At 35.8% G+C, this 20,189-nt stretch overlaps 1 protein-coding gene across 2 annotated transcripts in view; it reads left to right on the top strand.

Moving 5' to 3' along the window:
- PRDM5 (PR/SET domain 5) overlaps window positions 1-13,980 on the top strand; it is a 232,686-nt gene extending 218,706 nt beyond the window's left edge. For both annotated transcript variants that reach the window (XM_023220054.3, XM_023220053.3), the window contains one exon: window positions 10,606-13,980. In XM_023220054.3, the coding sequence (XP_023075822.1) occupies window positions 10,606-10,770 (165 nt within the window). In that variant the 3' untranslated portion in view covers window positions 10,771-13,980. The remainder of the gene's footprint in view (window positions 1-10,605) is intronic.
- Window positions 13,981-20,189: the final 6,209 nt, after the last annotated feature.

Here is a 20,189-nt window from a genome sequence, read left to right as displayed (position 1 = left end):
CAATATCTTTTTACATGCTCTCTCTTTCTGTCTTTGCTCCCAACAGTCTCTCCTAAACTTGCCATGTAGAGTAATCTTCGTAGAACCTGAGTCAGATTGTATATTTGTAAAATGAATATCGTATTCATTTGCTCAAACCTTCCCATGACTATGTATCTCATTTAGAGTGAAAACAAGTTTTATCATGGTCTGAAAGACCTCACGTGACCTGCAGCCCTCACTCTCCCACTCTGCTCTCTTTGACTTCATCACACCCTCCACCTCACTCTGGTCACATGGCCTCTTTACCCCTCTTTGGACACACTGAACCTACCCTGCATCTACATCTTGGCCTTTGCATCTGCTGTTGCTTCTGCCTAGAACAGCTTTCTCCAGGTTTCTTCATGGCCTGCTCATGTGCTTCTTTCAGATCTCTGCTCAAATTACTTTCTCTCTTATCTCCATTACTTCCTTAGCTCTCATTCTATATTATTTGTCTTCGTGGCACTTATATCTACCAAAAATTAGTTTGTTTAATAAACTTATTTATCATTTATTATAAGCTCCATGACAACAAGGTTTTGTCTTTATTATTTATTGTTGGATCCTCAAGCCTAGAACAGTGCCTGGCATGTGGGGAGCATTCAATATTTTGAATGGATGAATAAGTGAATTAATAACTCCTGCTTTTGTTCATGTTGAAATCATTTCTGGCCTGGAGTGGAACAATAGTACTGGCCTCCCTGGATCCAGTTTCATACTCTCTTGCTTGCTAACTGAATTATACTTTAGTTTCAGTCTCTATTTAGAATTCTTTAGTGAATTCCCACCACTTACAAAATATACTTCCACTTTCTTGTTATGATTACCATGATTTCCAGGATTTGTTTCCAGCTTTCAACTCTAATTTATTTTCGATTTATTTCTCTAGTGACATCTAATCTTTAGCTTCTGTGAATTCTTTTCACTTCCCCAACTGAGCCATGTTCTTCGCACTCACAGTACCTGTGCCTATCTTCTTCCCTCTCCCTGTCATATGATCCCCGCCCCCTTAGGACATGGTAAACCTCCATGCATCCTTCCAGATCAGTCCTTCTTCCACGTTTTCCTTAGAGCCTGCCCTCTTCTCTCCAAGCCATGGACTGCACTCTTCTGTTCCTCTCTTTGTACTATGCTCGTGACTTTACAAATGTTTCTACTTACAATGTGGACTCCACAAAGGCTAGACAGTGTGTTCTTTGTCATTTTCTTCCCAGAAGAAGTGGTAGGCACATTATATGTGATAAGTATGTGTTAACTGAAAATATTTGTATAGAATTTCCCAAGGTGCTTTCTGTTAAACATCTTATTTCACATCAGTTTACCTCCAGTCTAGAGGAAGAATACATATTTTTCTAATACACTTCTAAGTTGGAGTAGGGTGAAAGTTTGGATAAGAATCACAGGTAGAAAGAAAAGGAAGCATCCATGTTATACTATTTGAACTCGTTTTTGCTGTCCCCTGTTTGTAAAATGAATGTTCTTGCATTTGGCTGATTTATACAGAGCATCATTTGGAGTGTTTTACTGACTGCATTCAAGTTCATGAAAACAGCTTTTAATGTCTGGGTAGTCAGTTTTACAACTGTGACATCAGGTACTCTCTCCTGATATTTAATCCTGTACTTTGGCTCTCATTCAGCAAGCTGTTGGATTGTTCCCATCTCATCTCCAGTGTGGAGCTTCTAGGACTTCCTTAATTCAGACCCATTATCAATGATTTCAGCATCTTGCTCAACTTCCTTTCCATCTTTTCCAGCTTGCCATTGCTCTCATTTTCCCATGGTAACTGTGTAAATGGACTTGCACTTTGTATCCCTCCCACCACAGTGGCAAGCTGAACTGTCTGAGAACCTTTCTTACATTCTCACAGTGGTTTTTTAATATATTTGTTAATGGTGTCAGCCAGGCAAATGGAAAAAGTAGGTGAGTTCACATATCTCTGTTTGAAATGAGATATTTTAGTAATAGTCGGCCCTTGGGAGGGAGGATAGACTGAACCCAGACTGTCTGGGTTTAAATTCTGGAAACACTGCCTAGTTCTTTGAACCTGGGAAACCTGGTTAACATTTTGTGTTTTCATTTTCTTCTGTAAAATGGGTTTAATGGTAACATTAGTATCTACTTAAAAGCGTGACTGTGAGGATTGAACAAGTTAATATTTAGAAATTGTTAAGAGTGGCTCCTGGCACATGCTGAAAGTTGTAAGATAGTTAAGCCTAGGCCCTGTGCTGGGCACGGGGATGAAATAGTAGAAGATGCCATGTCCCACCCTCATAGAACTCACATTCTTGTGGAGTATAACATTAAACAAATACATGACACCAGGCATGGTGACTCATGCCTGTAATCCCAGCACTTTGGGAGGCTTAGGCAGGAGGATCGCTTAAGCCCAGCAGTTCAAGACCCATCTGCGCAACATAGCAAGACTTCATGTTTACAAAAAACATAAATAAAAAATTAGCTGGGCATGGTGGCACACAATTGTAGTCTCAGCTACTCAGAAGTCTGAGGTGGGAGGATTGCTTGAGCCTAGGAAGTCAAGGCTGCAGTGAGCTATGATCAGACCACTGCACTCCAGCCTGGGTGACAGAGAGACACCATGTCTCCAGAGAAAAACAACGAAAAACCAAATACATGAATTAGCATGTAATTACAATTCATGATAAAGACTGGGAAAGAGAAGGGAGAAAAAAGCCATGAGGCTATAAATGAATAGTTAGGGAAAAATTCTCTGTGAAAGCGACTCTAAGTAACCTAAAAGATGAGAAGAGTCAGCCATAGGGAAAAGAGCATCTCAGGAGAGGAACAGCATGAATTGAGGCTGGGAATGGGCATGGGGGAAGGAGAAGGCTGGTGAAACTGGAGCACAGTGAGAGAAAGATAGGGGTGCAGGGTGAAGTAAAAAGGAGAATTGGAGGCTTTGCAGCCATGTTAAGAAAGGTATTGTGGATCTAATAGGAAGCCATTGAAGAATTTGGTATCAGTTTTTTATGTTGACATTGGGTTTGGAGAAGGGGCAAGAGAAATAGAACACGGGGGATAAATGTGAAATCGATCTTCTTTATGACTATGAATTTTAATATATACTTATAAAAACAATTTAGCATTTCTTTCACTTGAAAGTACTCTCCATAGATAATGTCTTCAGTTTCTCCAAGATGATTCTGCAGTCTTTGGGGATACTTATATTGCCCATAGAGATTCAATCAATCAATCGATCAGTGAATCTATCAACCGTTATTTGTTTCTTTAATTCAAGAAATATTTATGTAGTGGCTACTCTTGCCCTCATGTTCCTTAGTTTAGCAAGGAGACAGACATAAAAAAATAACATGAATCATGAATGACACTTGAGGAAAGTGTCGTGAAGGAAAAGTAAAGGCTGCTATGAGAGCATTTAACAGAGACCATCAGCCAGCAGGTGAGTCATGTGGGCTTCCTAAGGATGAGTAAGAGTAAGCTGAGTAAAGAGAAGTGAGAAAGTTCTGAGGCAGGAAGCCCAATGATATCTTCAGGAACCTGCAGGAGGCCTATTTGGTTTAGCGAGAGCTCAGTGATTACCCTACAAGCAGCGAAAAACCATGGAATAATTTTAGGTAATATTGTGACATTTGTGTTTTCAAAAAGTCATTTCAATTGTTATGTGGAGCATGGACTGGGGGGGGGAGGAGGAATGCAGGGAGATTCAAATAGTATTTAGCAGTGGGTTACTTTTGGCCTGTATGAGCGTGTCCTGCACATTAGAGGGCATTACTTGCATGCTTGCCCCTATGCAAAATGCAAGTAATATTCCCCATTTGTGGAGACAGTGAGAGACCCCCCACAATTCCAAACATTTCCTGCAGAGAGGGGAAGTTGTACCACCTCTATCTGAGGATGACTGAAGCTGACTGTTGCAATAATCTAGGCTTTAGTTTTCAGAGTGAGGAGATGGACATTGAAGCAGGCAGACATGACATCCATTGGAATATGGGAAGAAAAAATTACCACTTTGATTCCCTTTTTTTTTTTCAACTTCTCTTTGAGATTCAGAGAGTACATCTGCAGGTTTGTTGTACATGGGTTATATTGCATGCTGCTGAAGTTTGAAGTGTGAATGATCCCATCAGCCAGGTACTGAGCATAGTACCCAGTAGTTTTTTCTACCCTTGCCTCCTCCCCTCCTTCCTTGCTCTACTAGTCCCCAGTCTCTGTTGTTAGTTACCACCTTTATGTCAATGTTTAGCTCCCACTTATAAGAGAGAATATGCAGTGTTTGGTTTTCTGTTCCTGCATTAATTCACTTAGGATAGTGGCCCCCAGCTGCGTCCATGTTGCTACAAAGGACATGATTTCATTCTTTTTTTATAGCTGCGTAGTATTCCATGGTATATATGCACCACATTTTCTTTATTCAGTCCACTGTTCACGGCACCTAGGTGGATTCCATGTCTCTGCTATTGTGAATAGTTCTGCAATGAACATGCGAGTGCGTATGTCTTCTTGGTAGCATGATTTGTTTTCTTTTGCATGTTATACCCAGTAATGAATGGGATTACTAGGTTGAAGGGTAGTTCTGCTTTAAATTCTTTTAGAAATCTCCAGACTGTTTTTCACAGTGGCTGAACTAATTCACATTCCCTCCAAAAGTGTATAAGCATTCCCTTTTCTCTGCAGCCTCACCAGCATCTGTTGTTTTTTCTACTTCTTTTTTTGTTTTTTTTCTGTTTGTTTGTTTGTTTTTGTTGAAACAGAGTCTCACTCTGTCGCCCAGGCTGGAATGCAGTGGCATGATTTCAGCTCACTGCAACGTCCGCCTCCCGTGTTCAAGCAATTCTTCTGTCTCAGCCTCCTCAAGAGCTGGGACTACAGGCACCCACTACCACACCCAGTAATTTTTGTATTTTTAGTAGAGACAGGGTTTCTCCATATTAGTCAGGCTGGTCTTGAACTCCTGACCTTAGGTGATCTGCCCTCCTTGGCCCCGCAAAGTGCTGTGATTACAGGCGTGAACCACTGTTCCCGGCTGACTTCTTAACACTAGCCATTCTGACTAGTGTGAGATGATATCTCATTGTGGTTTTGATATGCATTTATCTGATGATCAATGATGATGAGCATTTTTTCATGTTTGTGTCCACTCATATGCCTTATTTTGAGAAGTGTTTGTGAATGTCTCTTGCAATAATATGTAAATACAGTAGTGCATATGTATGTTTTATTTAAAAATACAGATACTACCATTGCATTTTTTAATGGGGTTGTTTCTTGCTTATTCAACTGTTTAATTTCCTTACAGATTCGGGATATTAGAACTGTTGGATACACAGTTTGTGAATATTTTTCTCTCATTCTGTCAGTTGTCTATTTTATTGACTGTTTTGCTATGCAGAAGCTCTTTAGTTTGATTAAGTTTCACTTGTGAATCTTTTGTTTTGTTGCAATTGCTTCTGAGAATTTAGTCATAAATTATTTCCCAAGACTTCTGTCCAGAATGGTGTTTCCTAGGTTTTCTTCTAGGATTTTTATAGTTTGAGCTCTTACATTTAAATCTTTAATTCATCTTAAAGTTCATTTTTGTATATGTTAAAAGGTAGGGATCCAGTGTCATTTGTCTGCATATGGCTTGCCAATATCCCAGTGCTTATTCAATAGGTGTTTATTGAATAGGGAGCCCTTTCCCTGTTTCTTATTTTTGTCAACCTTGTCAAAGATCAGATGGCTCTAGGTGTGTGACTTTATTTTTGGCTTCTCTATTCTGTTGCATTGGTATATGTGTCTGATTCTGTACTAGTATCCTACTGTTTTGGTTACTGTAGCCTTATAGTTTGAAATTGGGTAATGTGATACCTCCAGCTTTGTTCTTTTTGCTTAGGATTGCTTTGACTATTTGGGCTTTTTTTTCTTTTTTTTTTTGGTTCTGTATAAATTTTAGAATATTTTTTTCTAGTTCTGTGGAAAATGATATTGGTTGTTTGATATTTGATAGTAACAGCATTGAATCTGTAGATTGCTTTGAGCAGTGTGGCCATTTTGATGATATTGATTCTTCCAATCTCTGAGCATGGAATATTTTCCCATTTGTTTGTATCATCTGTGATTTCTTTCAGCAGTGTTCTGTAGTTCTACTTTGTAAAGTAGAACACCTCCTTGGTTAGATGTATTCCTAAGTACTTTTTGTATGTGGCTATTTTAAAAACAGGAACACAATTAAACTTTATTATCATTAAACAGAAGATTTAACTTTGGCGCCCTGGCTTGGGCACTGCTGGCTGGTCTCTTCTGAGGTACAGTAACACGTGTGATCAAAGGGAAGAATGTCAATTCCACGTTGGTGCTGGTTGGCTGACAGTCCCGAGGCACTTGTTTGCTTTCAGTGCACTCTTAGGATTGCAATTTGTGTCTCTTAGGTTAACAGAGATATGGATTATATTATCTGTTTTTAAATAAAGTAATGCTTACAAAATGAACAAGTGGCTAAAAGAAGCCTGTACAGAAATATGGATTGAAAATAATACTAATGATACAAACAGAAGATAACGAAAAGAAAGCAGAGTTAATACTACTAGTCAGTAACAATTTGAGATAAAATATAATGACATCATCATATGTGATGAGAAGTAAGCCAAAAATGGAAATTATTAAGGAGACATCTTGCCTTTACATTTGTTAAGGATGACTCCGGCCCTAAATATGTATCCCATCTTAAAATCTTGCCTAGTGAAAATATAAAGCCATAAATATTAAATTACCATTAAAATATTTATTTTGTCTTTATCATCAAAATTTTGTCTGTCTTTAATATAATATATAAAAACAGTAGTGCATGTGTATGTTTTATTTAAAAATACAGATACTACACTTGCATGCTGAAACATTTTCTTAGTGAGAGAGAAGCACTGGTCTGAGTAAACAGTGTCTCTGACTAAGGTGGTGGCAGTGGACATGGAGACGATTAGATGCCTTCATGTCTTTGAGAAAGATGTGCAAAGAAGAGCTGGTGGAACTTTGTAATTGATTGGATCAGATGAGGAGAGTGAGACATTGGGTGAAGGTTAACTGCCACATTTACAGTCAAACCAGATGGAGGGTCGGACCATTTTTTGAGACTTAGGTTTGAGAGACAAGAATTCTGAAGGTTTGAGAGACAAGAATTCTGAATTCAGTTTTAGACATAGGAAGTTTGGAGTACCAGTGAACTATCCAAGTGGTCAGTTAAGTACTCCACTGTTGAGATCAGAAGAGGGACTGCACTAAAATATTACTTGCTAGTGATCTCCATATATGTGGTAACAAAAGGTATGAATACGATTGAGATCACGAGAGGAGAAAATACCTAGTGAATGGAGAAGAAAGCCAAGGATTGGGCACTGAAATCCTGACTTACTTACTTAGGATGGAGGAAGGGCCTATTTCAGAAAACAAAAGGAAATAAAAGGCCAGATAGTTAGAAGGAAAACAAGGAGAGTAGGTCATTATAGAAACTAAAGGAATGACAGGGGAAAGTGGTCATGTATGTCAAATGATGCTAAGAATTCATGTTAAATGAGGGCTCAAAAGTGCCAGGATTTAGCAATGTAGAGATCATCCATAACATTTCAGAGAGCTGTGGGGAGAGTTAAGAAGTCCAAGACAGAAGTCTGATGTGAGTGGACTTGCTGCTAAGTGAACATGGAACCATCACCCAACTAACTGCATTTTTTCATTTCAAAATAATACCTCCTGATTATAAAAATGTACTTTTTAATAAGAAGACCAAAAAAAGATCCCCAGTTTTCCAACTGATGTCAGCTAATATTAATCTATTGACATTTCCTTCATATACTTATTAATATGGATACAGTTATAATTTTTATTTCAATATTATAGACTAAGTTGCATTGATCTTATTATTCTGCTTTCCTTTCTTTATGTTTCTTCTTGCCTTTAAGTATTTTTGAAATTACTATCTTGGCTGGACGTGATAGCTCACGTCTGTTTTCCCAGCACTTTAGGAGACTGAGGCAAGAGGATCGCTTGAGCCCAGGAGTTTGAGATCAGCCTGAGCAACATGGTAAAATCTCATAGCTAAAAAATACCAAAAAAAAAAAAAAAAAAATTAGTTGGGCATGGTGGCATCTGCCTGTAGTCCCAACTACTCCAGAGGCTAAGATGTGAGTCCAGGGAGGTCGAGGCTGCAGTGAGCCAAAATTGTGCCACTGCACTCCAGCCTGGGCAACAGAGCGACATCTTGACTCAAAAAAAATAAATAAATAAAAAGATTAATATTTTTAACAGCTGAAAAATATTTCTGAGTCTGATTATATCAAAATGATTATGCTTATTAACTTTAATTGGCCAAGTAAGTCGTTTGTAATTTTCACTTTTATATATGAGTCTATATGAGCATCCTGTATATAAATCTTTGACTAGGAGACATTCATACAAGTGATACTCCTGGTTCTTCAAAGGCTTGCTGTCTCTCTGTCTCGCCAAGATTCTTTTGAGGGAGTACTACTTAGTATCCATTACACTCTGTCAGCCTCATTTTATATAGTTTTATGCACATTTTAATCCCTCTTTTAAAATAGTGTTTGTGTATGTGTTATTATTTTGTAACCATATTTCTTAAGTACAGTATGTATGTGTTTGCAGTTTGCTTTTTACCCTAATTGAACCTTATCTTTTAATAAGGGTACTTAATACTTTTATATTGATTATTATAATTTATATACTTTACAGTCTGCCATCATATGTTATGCTGTTGCATGTTTCCTGGGTCTTTACCCTTTTCCTCTGATTTTGCGACATGGACTTGGCTTTGTTTTACAGTTGCCTCAAAGGTATTGAGTTACAAACCTTATGCTTACAAGCTATTCCAAAAGAAAAGTGTCATTTCCTGAGATGAACTGGCTGCATTGTATTTGTCTTGAGAAATTGTTTGTTTGCAAAGTCACTTGTATATTCCAGGGAACTGCCACTCTTTGGAACAGAGGTGTTTTCTTTGTATTCCACTTGTGCCGACCTTGCCTCCCTCGCGTTAACATTTGTCTCTTCTTTCCAATCTGCTGAGGAAGATGAAAGAGAAAAAAAATGTGCACTGACATTTATTGAGTGTCTCCAGTATAGCCCTTATTTACACAGAGTATTTTATTTAATCTTAATAATCCAGTGAGGTAAGTACATTGTCATTTTACAGGTGAGGGAGCTAAAGTTAAAAGGCATACTTGGTCCATTTAATTTCCTTAGTAAATAGTAGAGTCCGAATTCAAACTTGAGGTGGTTCTTCAACAAATACTTATTGAGTGCTTACTCTACAAAAATTGTTGTACCCTTTAGGGTACGTAAGGGAATAAAATATATGAAGATCCCTGCTCTCATGGAGCTGAGACTCTAGTGAGCAGAGAGAGACACTAAACAAGAGAGTAGGTAAATTACAGTGGGACAGAAAGTGATGGGCACTATGTAAAAAGTAAATTTGAACAGAGTAAAGGGAATCCAGAAAGGATAACAGGCTTCAGTTTTAAATTAGGAGGTCAGAGCAGGCTTCCTTAGAAAGTGATCAGACTCTAAAGCTTATTTTCTTTATACCACACTATGCTGCTACTTCTGTGTCAAAATTCATTATTATTGGATTACCCCCTCCTTACCCAATTAGGGCCCTGAGCCTTTCTGGGTTTCTTATTGCTGTGAGTGTAAATCTTCTTTCCTCCATAAAGAAAAAGGACAAGGGTTTTTTGTTTTCTTTCGTTTTGTTTTACTGTAAGATTTTCCCAAGCCTAACCTCATTTAAAACTCCAGCTTTCTTTACAGTATTTTTACAAGCCATTTCCTCTCTCATTATATTTTTCATGGTGTTTTCACATTATTTAACATGTCTTATTTCACAATGGATATGGTTTTGAAGAGTTTCATGTCAGTGGAATTTTTGTGAATAATATCGAACTTTAAATTCCATCTTTTTTTATAACTTGGATAGTTGTACCTTGCATTTTCTGTGTTAATATTTTTAGTTATGGGGCTGTTTAATGCATGTTGAGCCAGGTGGGAATGTGGCAGAGCTCATGTGAGATAAACTTGTTACCTTCCTTAGTTAAACAAAGTGTATATAATAAGAAATAAAGAAAAGAAACAGTGAGTAATAAATTTCTGCTTATGATACTTAAAGCAGCATTAGCTTTTTATTTCACAAGTGGTACTAAACTGAAGGGATCACTGGTGAGAAATGTCTTATGCCATTTATGTTATAGAGAGAGATGCCATCTAGACCATAAAGCATTTTGCTTAAATAGTTTAATATGAAATGGCAAATACATTCCATTAGGATAAGAAAGGGATTGTTGCCAGGGAGTTGTTTCTCTGGAGATGTTTAAATCCGGCAGCTAGGAAAAGGGCAGGGTGATTGGGGTACAAAGGACACTGACTAAATGCAGTAACTCTTATTAATTTTCTTTGCCCAATAGTGTGGGTGTTAAATTTTGTTTATTCCAAGAGTGCTTTTTGTTTTTATGCCTGTTACTGCATACTTGATAGTAGGAATTTGCATAATGTGTATTGTATAAATGATAAATTGTTGTATCTTCAGGTTTTTCAGTATAATGTGGTTGGTCTTTGGGTCTTTTCTAGGTTTGTGACTTGGCTTTTAGCCTGAAGAAAATGCTGATTCGACACAAGATGACTCATAATCCCAATCGTCCACTGGCAGAATGCCAGTTTTGCCATAAGAAGTTTACAAGGAATGACTACCTCAAAGTGCACATGGACAATATCCATGGTGTAGCTGACAGCTAATGGGGGCTGTAAAGGAATTAAACTATTCAGAAGGGCTCCTAATATGAATCCCAGATTTTTCTCACCTGATCAGCATAACAGAAGTAGCCAAAAGTGACTTACTGGTCTCATAGTTCTTATTTGCCTACATTTAGAGTCTGTAGATGTGTATACAACCAAAAAAAGTCTTACTTTTACCAAGAAATGGTATAAATGGAAAAAAAAAATACAACTCCATAGCCTTGCAAAATGCAACTTGTGCTCCGTCTTATAAAAATGGAAAAAGGAGTTATGGCCCTCTTTCTTGGCCATCCCTCTTTAATGAAGTTCATTAATATACTTCCCTAATAGGCCTTTTCATTTTATTGTTATTCTTTGTGTGTCTGTGTGTCTGTATGTGTCTGTGTGTGCGCACTCACTTGCAAATACCAGTTGTTGCAGCTGGTTTTACCAATTTAAATAGAAATAAATCAAGATATCCAACTATTTCTTTGCAGATTAGGGTAAGAAAAAGTTATCGAAGACTCAAGTTTGATAGGAAAATAAATACTTGCTATTTTATAAGACAAACCAAGAGTTGAGCTTAACTAATAGCTCTGTGCAACAAATGAGTTTAAAATAAAGAGACGTTTGATAACTAAAACATCTATTAAAATATTGCTCATTTTAGAGAATTCTTAGGAAACGTTATTTACTCTCATCATTCAGATGCAAACATTCATAGTCTGGAATACTTTTATAAATTCTACACAAGAATGACCATCACATTTAAATATTCATCAGGCAACCCCTCTTGAATTTAGACCATTTAGCTTTAGACATTAACCGTATAGCAATATATATAATTAAAAATAGAAACCAAATAGATTATCCATATTTGCTGACAGAGTGGCAGAACAATAGTAGCATTTCCACATTAGTTATGATGAACACAGCCCTTTCCACTCTCCTTCCATAAAAGTGCACAGAACGTGTTAGTGCAGATACAGTCCTCAGAGCATTAACATTCCATTTTGCAAAAGACATTTTCCAGAATCTTGGCAGTAGGTAATTCTGAAACACTTTTGAATTACCTTCAATCATCCCATATAATTAGGAATCCAGAATACAAAGTACAAACCTGGCAATTGTTATGATTGAAATTGTCACTGGTGCTTAAGGGAAATTGAAGCAAGAAGCATAATTTCTTCCTTTAGAAGGTTATATTTCAGCAAAATACTTGACAGCAACATACAATGAACAGCTTGTTTGGAGAGATGATATGATACAATGTAATAGTGATGTCAAAATAACCTAGAGGAATATCCAAAAACCAGAAAAACATTAAAATGAAGCCCAACTCATGAACCTCTCTAACTGAAGCCCAGTCGAAGGAAAGGAAGTGTAGTTTTAAGGAAGTTATTTGGTTCTAATGAGTTAAGGAGAAAGGTTCTCTGAGACACAGTTCTTTGACTTCAGGAATCTCATTTTAGAATTGTATTCACCCCCAATTCCAGTATTAAAAAGAAACATAAAGATTCAATGTAGACATTTGAATGTTGTAAAATACTAAATTTGAAACAGAAGAGATAACTTTTAAAAATATATATCCTAAAATTATAATTTAGAAGACATTTAAATATAGTTATATGTAGTATTTTGTATCTGAAATTATAGACTGTATTTTATAAAATAAATTTTATAAATTTTGGTCTTGTTTCTCACTATATCATTTGTTTCAGCAATATATTTTTAGATCTAAAGTGTTTTCATTTTAACATGATAGTGTGTGTAGTATCATTTGAATATAAAAAAAGCTGTAAAATTTGGTAGTGTGTATTATTTAAACACATCCTATATATTCCTTTGAATGCTGCTTTCTCTATATGGGATGCTTTATATCCCAATTATGTGATGAATGTAAAACTTGAAAGGAGTCCAAATACCAATTTTGTGTAATCTCAGCAAGTCACAGTTCACATGGCTGCTGGGGAAATTACCCTGAAAACTGTGGTGTTGCTATGCTGTGGAGTAAACGGACAGGGAAAAGGTGCTGGGCTTTATCCTGCTGAAGGTTTATAGACAAGGAAATCTTTAGAAAATGGTGTAGAAGGACCTATGCCAGAGACTGGTATACCACTGTCTCTTCAGAGGACTGAAACCAAAATAAGGCCTTAGAAGACTATTTGTATGCTGTAATTTTGCTGTAATTTTTATCCAAAAGACAAGTATTCATGGATAGTTTCAGATATATTAGCATTTGCTTGCTAAAACTTTTAAATTACTTAGTAATAACCAAAAAAAGAGAGTAGGCATGATTGATCAATTGAAAGCGTAGATAATCATAGAGGAAAAGTCTTACTGACAAGCTGAAGTACAGGTACCTACTTTGAAATGTCTTTTGTTTCCTGCTGTGAAAGATTTTGGCTGGGGTATTTTCTTGCGAAAAGACCAGACTCTTGGGTGCCTATAAAGTCTAAGTAATTGAGACTTAGAAATTGGCTAAGTAAATTTAAGAGACGTTCAATAATGTAGGTGGGTTCACTTACCCTTTTATAATAACTGTCTTCTTCGTATATTAACACTCAAGATGTTTGTGTATCTTTAATTTGTCTTTGTTTCACAACAACTGGCTTTTGTTTTCCTTTTCATGGTGTGTTGTTGGCTATATAGAGGTATTTATTGGTTAATTATAATCAACAGTTGCACCATAAAAGTATTCTTGATGATACATTCTTGGGGTTACATAGTATAGTTAACATGTTGCTTTCAAGAAACATGAGTGTGTGTGTCTGTGTGTGTGTTTCTGTCTGTCTGAAGAGTATCACTTATATGCAGTGCATATACATGTAAGTGCATTCCTTTGCTCAAATATCTTCTGACCTATTGCAGTCAACTCATGCATGAGTGTGAACATGTATTATAGGTCTTATAGCCTTAGTTTCTGTTTTAGATTTTATGTGCTGCTTCTTTTCTCAAACAAAAGCCTGAAAGGAAAGAGGATAGGTACTAGAAATATTCATTTTTTTTCCTTCACAAATCTAAATGTTGCTTATGAAAACTCATCTTAGAGTAATGAATATATGGAAGTAGGTAGGTAGGAGGAAATGTGCCTCTTTAAAACCCTAAAATTTTACCATTGATATTGACATTTGTTTGCGTGTATATAAATGGAGCATGTGTAAATATAGAATTCCAATAACATTTTTATTTTATTATAAATCTATAATAAATCTATATAAATCACTACCAGACTTGATGTTAGCATTTTATTTTACTATAGAACTATAGTACTATGGTAAAATCCAAATGAATGCTTTAAAGTTGTTTTTGATGAATGAAAGAACTGTAATTGCCATTACCTCCAGACCTCACGCTTTTATACTTTATACATCCAAGTGTTTTCAATCTGCAAAGTACCTCTGAAGTTGAGCCAACTTGGTCTCAGGGCTATAAGAGACAACATTTTCCTTGCCTGTCTTCTCATTCCTGGTTATTCAGAGAACAATGTGAAAAGGAACATCACTAAGAATGAATGAAACCTGATAACTAAGAATAAGTGAAACCTGATATAGTAGCATCTTACGTAAAAATAACTTGATGTTCACAAATATAATTTATGGGTAATAAAAGTTGTGGCAAATGTTTCAGGTATTCCTTTTTTTAAAAGTTATGTTTATCATTTTGATGTTGCCCCAATCTTGTGAGATTTTCTTGATACAAAAAATAATCATTTGAATAATTGATTTAGAAATTATGCATTCATTTAACTTTGATTTTTCAGAATCAGCTGAGGCACTAGTTCTTTGGAGCTGACTCATAGCCTTAGCTAGCTTGGGCCTAAAACTGTATTATCACCCCACACATTGTTAATTTGTTGTATGACAGAATAAAAAATTAACTCTGAAACTTTCATTGTGGGCATGTTAAAATATTCTAGATATTCTAAGCCCAGGAAATAGTCTGGAATGTAACAGCTATCTTATATACTAAAATAGTACTGCTGATCCAGTGTCCAAATTCCTTTTCTTCCTTTGAAAAAAATTCTTAACACAATACTGAAACAAACGTTCATATTTAGTTAGAAAATATATAATATTTAGTTTCCTGAAATTAAGAAATATATTTAGTTACCTAAATATTTGATTAGCATGTTTAGTTTCCTAATCATGCAAACTTTTAGCCAATTAGAATAAGGTCTTAGTCCTTGAACCCATGCCACCTTTGCATATTACATGGTAGGAGGAAACGAAGATGTTCAATTATGTCAATAATGCATATGTTTACAATTAAGAAAGGATATAGGACCACTTAAGCTTGATCATCTAAATCAATGCAAAACAGTTCAAACAAAGTATCACTGCTCCTGACAAGAGAAACCGTAGACCTACTAGGAATTAGCTACACTTAAAAAATTCAAAAAATATCAGTTTGTCTCTTTAAAATAGTATAAAAATGAAAAGAATCCCAGGTCACCGTGGATACGTGAATCACTCCATTACTATTTTTTGATTTTGTCTTCTTACAGACCATCTAATAATACTTTTTTCCCTTAATTTTATCTGATAGCTTTTTCTTTAATGTTTGACCGGCGTGTCTTTTTTCGTTTTTCTACTGAAAGCTTTTCTGTGATTATATGAAAATTTTACATTTTTTAAAATAAACTGATGTTAAGATTTCTTATTTTTTATCCTGTCTGACAACACTGAGTTGAGTGCTTTTCAGTCCACGATGATGGCTTTATCCTGCCTTTCTCACAGTCTCATCTCGCCTCATTTGGATGGTGGCCTGAGCTTGTATTGGAGACTCTACTCAGAGAATTCTGGTTCCTCATACCTAACATATGAAATTTATCTGGACACATGTATAGTAAAACATTGAAAGCTGAACAAATTTATTATTGGAATTAGTTGTTAACAATTATATTATCTATTTATTCCTTAGTATTTGATAAAGCAACATAAAAACATGAAGTACATTGACCCCAACTCTATATTTTTTATTTTCTAAAGTAATTATTAGCATCTGAAGAACCAAAATTGCCTTTAATGGACAAAAAAAAGGTTGGAAAGTAAATGTTAATGACATGGAAGCAAACTATATCGTTCCCATGCTGTGTAGGCATATAAAGAGTATGGAGATGGGGAGCAATGCCACATTTAATTGATTACAACACTTTTATTTAAATTGGCAAACTGGTGAGTCCTTTTGTGGATTACTACATGTAGTAATTAAGAATTTTGAGGCTGGACGCGGTGGCTCATGCCTGTAATCGCAGCACTTTGGGAGGCTGAGATAGGCAGATCACTTGAGCCCAGGAGTTCGACAACAGCCTGTGCAACATGGTGAAACCCCATCTCTACCAAAAATACAAAAATTAGCTTGGCGTGGTGGCGCACGCCTATGGTCTTGCCTGTAATCTCAGCTACTCAGTTGAGGCAGGAGGATTGTTTGAACCCCGGAGGCAGAAGTAGTAGTGAGCCAAGATCGCGCCACTACACTCCAGCCTGGGCAACAGAGGAAAAAAAGAATTTAGAAAATCCAACTGTGTGGAAATTAACCAATCATTACTTTTGACTTGTCTGGTTTTATTACTGAAACGTAGGAAATCTCCAGACCTTACTTCTAATCAAAAGGCTCACCACATAAGTAAAATAACTGCTTCTCATCTTCCACCTGACAAATACAGTACATAGCTTTCTCCAGAAAAAAAAAAAAAAAAAGAAAAAGAAAAAGAAATAATATAAAGCAGGGTCAAATACAACTCTATCACTTTCATTGTTTCCCTCTCTTCTTGCATAAAATCCATCTCTTGTGCTGTTTCAGCTGCAGTATAACTTTGGTGTAGTCTCCAGTTCTACCCTCTTAAGAGTGATAAGCTGATTTTGTTCTGGACTCAAATTATGATATTTAGGATATTAAGTTGTTTCCTTTCTGCTCTGACTAAAATATGAAATTGGGGTCTACAAATTTAACTGTTTAAGATACTATTAGACTAAGTATGTGAGTTGAGCCAATTGGCTTTCTCCTGATAAAAACTATTCCATAGTTTTCTAAGCTACAGATCTGACCCCAGTTGCATCAGTGCAATAAAGGGCATATGACTGGTTGCTTACCACATATCTAGAGAGAGAAAGGGAATGTATGGATGGCACAGAGTCACTAGAATGAAACAAGGAATACAAAATATATGTCCTATAAGCCAAACAATCCTGAGAAAGAACAAAGCTGGAAGCTTCACACTTCCTGATTTCAAAACATGTTACAAAATTACTGTCATCAGAACAGTATGTTACTGGCATAAAAACAGGTATGTATAGGCCAATGGAACAGAATAGACAGCATAGAAGTAAACCTTCATGTATATGGCTAAATGATCTTCAACAAGAGAGCTAAGATTACACAATGGGAAAAGATAGTCTCTTCAATAAATGGTGTTAGGAAAACTAGATATCCACATGTAAAAAAAGAAGTTGGAGCCTTACACCATATACAAAAATTAATTCAAAATGGATTGAAGATCTAAATGTAAAACCCAAAGCTTTAAAACTAGAAAGAAATATGGGGGGAAATGCTTTATGACATTGTATCTGGTAATGATTTCTTGGATAGGACACCAAAAGCACAGACAACAAAAGCAAAAATAGACAAATGGAACTACATCAAACTTAAAAACTTCTGCACAGCAAATGAAATAATCAGAGTGAGAAGCAACCTATGCAATGGGAGAAAACATTTGCAAACCATGTATCTGTTAACAAGTTAATATCCAAAATATGTTAGGAATTCCTACAACTCAACAGTAAAAAAAAAAAAAATTGAAAAATGGCAAAGGACTTGAGTAGACATTTATCCAAAGAAGATAAATGGCCAGAAAAAAAAAAAGCACACAAAAAGATGTTCAACATTACGAATCACCAGTGAATTGCAAATCAAAATCACTATGAAGTCCCACCTCACGTCTATTAGAATGGCCACGTCAAAAATATAAAATAAAACTTAACCATTGGTGATGATGTAGAGAAATGGAAAGCACTGTGCACTGTAGGGGGGAATGTAAAATGGTACATTATGGGAAACAATATGGACATTTCTGAAAAAAAATAAAATAAAATTACCATATGATCCAGCAAACCCACTTTTGTTATTAATCTTAGTCCATTTTGTGCTGCGATATCATAATACCTGAGACATGGTAATTTTTCATGAATGAAAATGTATTGCTCACAGTTCTGGATGCTAGGAAGTCCAAGATCAAAGTGCAAGCATTGGCGAGGATGTTATTGCTGTGTCATTCTGTAATGGAAGGTGAAAGAGAGAGCAAAAGAGAAAAGGGGATTGAACTCATACTTTTATAAGGAAACTATTCTCACAATAGTGGCATTAATTCACTCATAAGGTCAGAGCCCTTGTGGCCTAATCACCTTCTAAAGTTCCCACCTCTTAATACTGTCACAATGGCAACTAAATTTCAACATGAATTTGAGAGAGGACAAAGATTCAAACCAAAGTATTATCCCAAACAATTGAGAACAGGATTTCAAAGAGATATTTGAACAGTTATTCATTGTAGCATTATTCACAATAACAAGAGGTAGATGTAGCCTTAATGTCCATCAGTGGATGAATGGATAAAGAAAATTTCATGTACACCTACAATGGAATAATATTTAGCATTAAAAAGGAAATTATTTCATATGCTACAACGTGGAACCTTGAGGACATTATACTAAGTGAAATAAGCCAGTCAGAAAAAGACAAATACTGCATCATTTCACTTAAATGAGGTATCTAAAGTAGCCAAACTGATAGAATCAGAAAATAGAATGTAGATACCAGGGCAAGCAAGGAAGGGAAAATAAGAGTTGTTAAATGGGTATAGGGTTTCAGTTGTGTGAGATGAAAAAGTTCTAGAGATCTGTTACACAGCAATGTGCAATGGTTTACTACTGTGCTGTATACTATACACTTAAAAATTGTTAAGGTGAAAACAGAAAATGTATGTCCTATAGATACGGTTACAATAATACTCTTCTAAAAGTAGATATGTTTAAATTAAAATTTCAGATAAAAATACTGCAACTTTGGAATTAAAACATCCTTCCCAAGGAATATATGTTATATGTAGAGTTGAGATTAAACTTTCATCTCCTGTATTTTGTCTCTCTTCTTACTGGAGGTCATAATACAAATATACAATTTCAATTCTGAGTTTGAATTTCATATCTATATGGATAAAGATGTGACCTTCTAAATATCTGACACATTCAGTACTACTTTTGAAGGAATGATTTGTAACTTATGTATGGAAACATATGATTGTATATAATATAAATTTTTGTATCTGATGGTTAAATTAAAACGAATGTTCAATTAGACCAAGTTTCGCTAAGTCAGAAAAGTAAGTAAAACATATTTTGGGGAAGGGGAAGGGAATGGTCAATTATTATCAACTTTGAATTTGAGATGAGTGTTAATATAGATATTTAATAGAGAAAATCTTTAAAAGCTTAAACACCAAATTAATGACATTTTCACATTTCTTATATTTTACCTTCTTTGTAAGTCACACCTTTAGCTTGTTTCCTGGATTGTCTATTGCAAATGCACAAATGTATGAGAATTAAAAATACACATACAAAATTGAAATGAATAGTACACAAACTTCATGTTTTAAATCAGATATAAGATTATCAGTTAGAGGCACAAAATATCCTGAACAGTTTTTCTTTAACTGAGGAAATGCTTTAACAAAGGTATAATGTAGCACATCAATGAAAATGTAGTTACAAAATATATTTTAGTTGATACTCTAAGCTATATAAGTCCACAATTCTCTCTCTACCTAGAAGAGACTAAGGAAAGAAGAATGAAAAGAGTATTAGGCCGTTCTTGCATTGTTATATATCCCTGAGCCTGGGTCTCGGGTATTACCTATAAAGAAACAAATGTTTAATTGGCTTACAGTTATGCAGGCTGTACAGGAAGCATGGTATTAGCATCTGTTGGGCTTCTGGGGAGGCCTCAGGGACCATTTCTCAAGACAAAGGCAAAGGCAAAGCGGGAGAATGCATGTCACATGGCCAGAGCGGGAGCAAGAGAGAGAAGTGGGGTGGGTGGGGAGGTACTACATGCTTCTAGACAACCAGATCTCATAAGAACTCACTGTTGCAAGGAGAACACTAAGGGGATGGTGCTCAATTATTCATGAGAACTCCACCCCATTATCCAATCAACTCCCACAAGACCCCACCACCAACATAGGGGATTACAATCCAACAAGAGATTTAGAGAGGATACATATCCAAACTATATGAAAAGCAATAAAGGACAAAAAGAAAGAAAGAGGGAAGAAAGACCATAGATTTGAAAAAAATGATAAATCTGCAGCATCATTTATTTAATTGAATGATGTCGTTTTTTTTTTTTTTTTTTTTTTTTTTGAGACGGAGTCTTGCTCT

Source organism: Piliocolobus tephrosceles, chromosome 3 (genome assembly GCF_002776525.5).
Source record: "Piliocolobus tephrosceles isolate RC106 chromosome 3, ASM277652v3, whole genome shotgun sequence".
Taxonomy (NCBI): domain Eukaryota; kingdom Metazoa; phylum Chordata; class Mammalia; order Primates; family Cercopithecidae; genus Piliocolobus; species Piliocolobus tephrosceles.
The sequence above is the reverse complement of the archived record's forward strand: the minus strand, read 5'-3'. Positions and strand labels throughout refer to the sequence as shown.